Source organism: Eufriesea mexicana, unplaced genomic scaffold (assembly GCF_001483705.2).
Source record: "Eufriesea mexicana isolate 0111107269 unplaced genomic scaffold, ASM148370v2 scaffold19501, whole genome shotgun sequence".
In the NCBI taxonomy this organism is placed as follows: domain Eukaryota; kingdom Metazoa; phylum Arthropoda; class Insecta; order Hymenoptera; family Apidae; genus Eufriesea; species Eufriesea mexicana.
In genome coordinates, this window is record NW_016926722.1 from 1 (window position 1) to 3,092 (window position 3,092).

Here is a 3,092-nt window from a genome sequence, read left to right on the forward strand (position 1 = left end):
GATAACTATGAAGCCGCGTGGAAGCGCCTGCATCACATCTACGACGACAAGAGGGTGCTGATCTTGCGCCATGCCTCGATGCTGTGCAACATGCAGCCCTTCGACGATACGCCAGAGGCGCTCCGAGGCATGGCGAATCATGTACAGGCGCAAATGAAATCCTTGTTGGCATTGGGCAGATCGGCAGATGATATCAACAACGACCTAGTCTCTAGTCTCATCATTATGAACATGGGGAAAGAGACGCGCCGCAATTGGGATATGAGCAGGTCCGGAACCAAGCCACCCACCATCGACGAAACGACGACTTTCCTGATCGAAGCAGCAAAGGACAGGGACCTCAATAAAACCATCCTTTCGCGGTGCCCGATAAGGGACGCGACTCCACGGACCAGTACGCCACGTATCCGGACGAGACCCCACGCGGCCCAAACGCGATCAGGCGACCATCGTCCGCGAACGCCACCCGCGCACCCTACGCGTACGCAAACATATACGGCGTGTACGAAGTCCGGCGGATCGCCACCCAACTCCCCACGCCAGTCTCTGGAACGAAATCGAGGGCGCGCAAGACCCACTTCGCCGCGAACGAACGCGAAGAGGAAGGGAAGCCCTCCGTTCAACGCTCCCTGCGTTGCGTGCGAATCGAACGCGCACCCCCTGTACTGGTGCCCCAAATTTAAGGAAATGCCGGTATCCCAACGAATCGAGGTAGCCCGTCGACAAAATCTGTGCCTCAATTGCTTACGGCCGGGTCACGCGGCTGAAAATTGCAAGGCAGGGCGGTGCGTTGTGTGCAACGGGCTACACAACTCAAAACACCACCAGGATGCTAGAATCTGACCCGATGCGGACAAAAGGGAAGCCGTCAAGGAAAAGCCGAAAACGGCACCGCCCCTGGACCATGGAAACGAAATCCTCGCCACCGCGATCGTCCACATCCACGATCGCGATGGAAGACAACACGAATGCAGAGCTTTGATCGACACGGTTTCGACGGCGAATTTTATCACCGAGGATCTGGCGGAAAAACTGAAGATCCCGGCAACACCGTGCACCACCACAATCGAAGCGTTGAGTCTGCAAAACACGAGAACGAATGGCATGATAACCGCCACGATCAGGTCCCGGGTATCGAACTTCACGCGTTCATTGAAGTTTCTTACGATACCTAGGATCACGGGACTAATACCAGATCGGCAAGTCGACCGAGCGCGCTTGCCGATCCCAGCCAATGTGAAACTGGCGGATCCTCAGTTTCACCGCCCGCGGCCAGTTGACATGCTCATCAGCGTCGGACCCACGCTATCGAGCATGAGCATCGGTCAACTGCGGCTTTCCGCTCACGACCAACCCGACCTCATCCTGCAAAAGACGCAATTCGGTTGGGTCATCGGGGGGAGTGGGACAGCAACTAAGTCACGGACGAGACACAAGACCTTCATCACTCAACCGACTTTCGATCTAGAGAAATTTTGGGCCGTTGAGGAAGGTCCCCAGAAACAACATCTGACCGCGGAAGAACAGGAATGCGAACAGCACTTCCAGGACAGCGTCAGTCGAGACGAAACTGGTCGCTATACCGTCGCGCTACCTTTCAACCAACGGAAGGAAGAACTCGGAGAGTCACGGTCCCAGGCCCTCAGACGGTTATTGGCGATCGAAAAGAAATTCAGCCGCGATCCGGAGCTGAAACGAGAGTATACTGCCGTTCTGAGGGAATATATTGACCTCGGCCACATGAGTGAGGTGCAGCCGTCGTCCGATACCGGCGGTTTCTACCTGCCTCACCATGCCGTCATTAAGCTTGCGAGTACCACCACGAAGGTACGAGTCGTCTTCGATGGCTCGGCGAAGTCAAGTACCGGGCTGTCGTTGAACGACGCGCTCATGGCAGGGCCAACGATACAAGAAGACCTGTTCGCGCTTCTCACACGTTTTCGAGCACACGCCTATGTCCTCACGGGAGATATAGAAAAAATGTACAGGCAATTCAATGTGAGACCACGAGACCGACGGTATCAACGGATCCTATGGCGCGATAACCCAGACCAACGGATCAAAACGTACGAGTTGAACACGGTCACGTTCGGTCTGTCACCAGCCCCTTTCCTCGCGATTCGAGCACTTCATCAACTCGCCGAAGACGAAGCGCATAACGCTCCAAATGCGTCGGTCATACTTAAGCTGGATCTCTACGTGGATGACCTCCTGACCGGCGCTGATACCTACGAGCAAGCGTTAAGTCTCCGCGAAGAGATCGTCGGGATTCTCCAGAGCGGAAGGCTCAACATTCGGCAATGGGTGTCGAATGAACCGTCACTCCTCACGGGTCTATCCGAAGAACAAATCCATCCGAAGTTCTTCGGAGATTCTTCTATTAAGACGCTGGGCATTGCTTGGGATCCGCGAGAGGACAACATCGTGTACACGGTAGAACCCACCTTCGACGACAGGGTCACCAAACGAACGATCTTGCCAGCGATCGCCAGGATGTTCGATCCGTTGGGTCTTTTAGCGCCGGTTATTGTAACGGCCAAGATCCTGATACAAAGGTTGTGGCAATTGAAGGTACATTGGGACGAGTCCCTCCCCAACGACGTACATTCCGAGTGGACCAATTACGCGCAGCAATTCAACAAGCTGAATCAGGTCTCCTTCCAGCGCCACGTGTCACAAAAATCAACGAAAAGGACAGAGCTCCATGGTTTCTGTGACGCAAGCGAGCGAGCATACGGCGCATGCATCTACGTGCGAACCACAGATGAAAACGGTCGTATCAAGGTACAGCTCCTATGTGCGAAGTCACACGTCGCACCGCTGAAGGTGATCAGCATCGCCAGGTTGGAGCTGTGCGGGGCACTCCTACTAACGACCTTGTATACGACCGTCCAAAGGGCCTATGTGCAAGGGTTCACTAACGTCACCTTCTGGACAGACTCGACAATTGTCCTCAATTGGTTAAGAAGGGAGCCAAGTACGTTAAACGAATCGGGTATCCGAGATACGCCAAAACACCAACATCTCACCTTGGCGACACATTCCAACAAGCGACAACCCGGCCGACCGAATATCACGAGGCCAAACGGCAG

The 3,092-nt window shown here is 54.7% G+C and overlaps 1 protein-coding gene across 1 annotated transcript; it reads left to right on the forward strand.

Annotated features, from left to right (window-relative positions):
* Positions 1-90: 90 nt before the first annotated feature.
* LOC108554370 (uncharacterized) lies at positions 91-2,977 on the forward strand (the record flags this gene model as incomplete). Its single annotated transcript, XM_017909630.1, has 2 exons — positions 91-362; positions 861-2,977. Coding segments are annotated over exons 1-2 (2,389 nt in total), but the record flags the coding sequence as incomplete, so codon positions are not given.
* Positions 2,978-3,092: the final 115 nt, after the last annotated feature.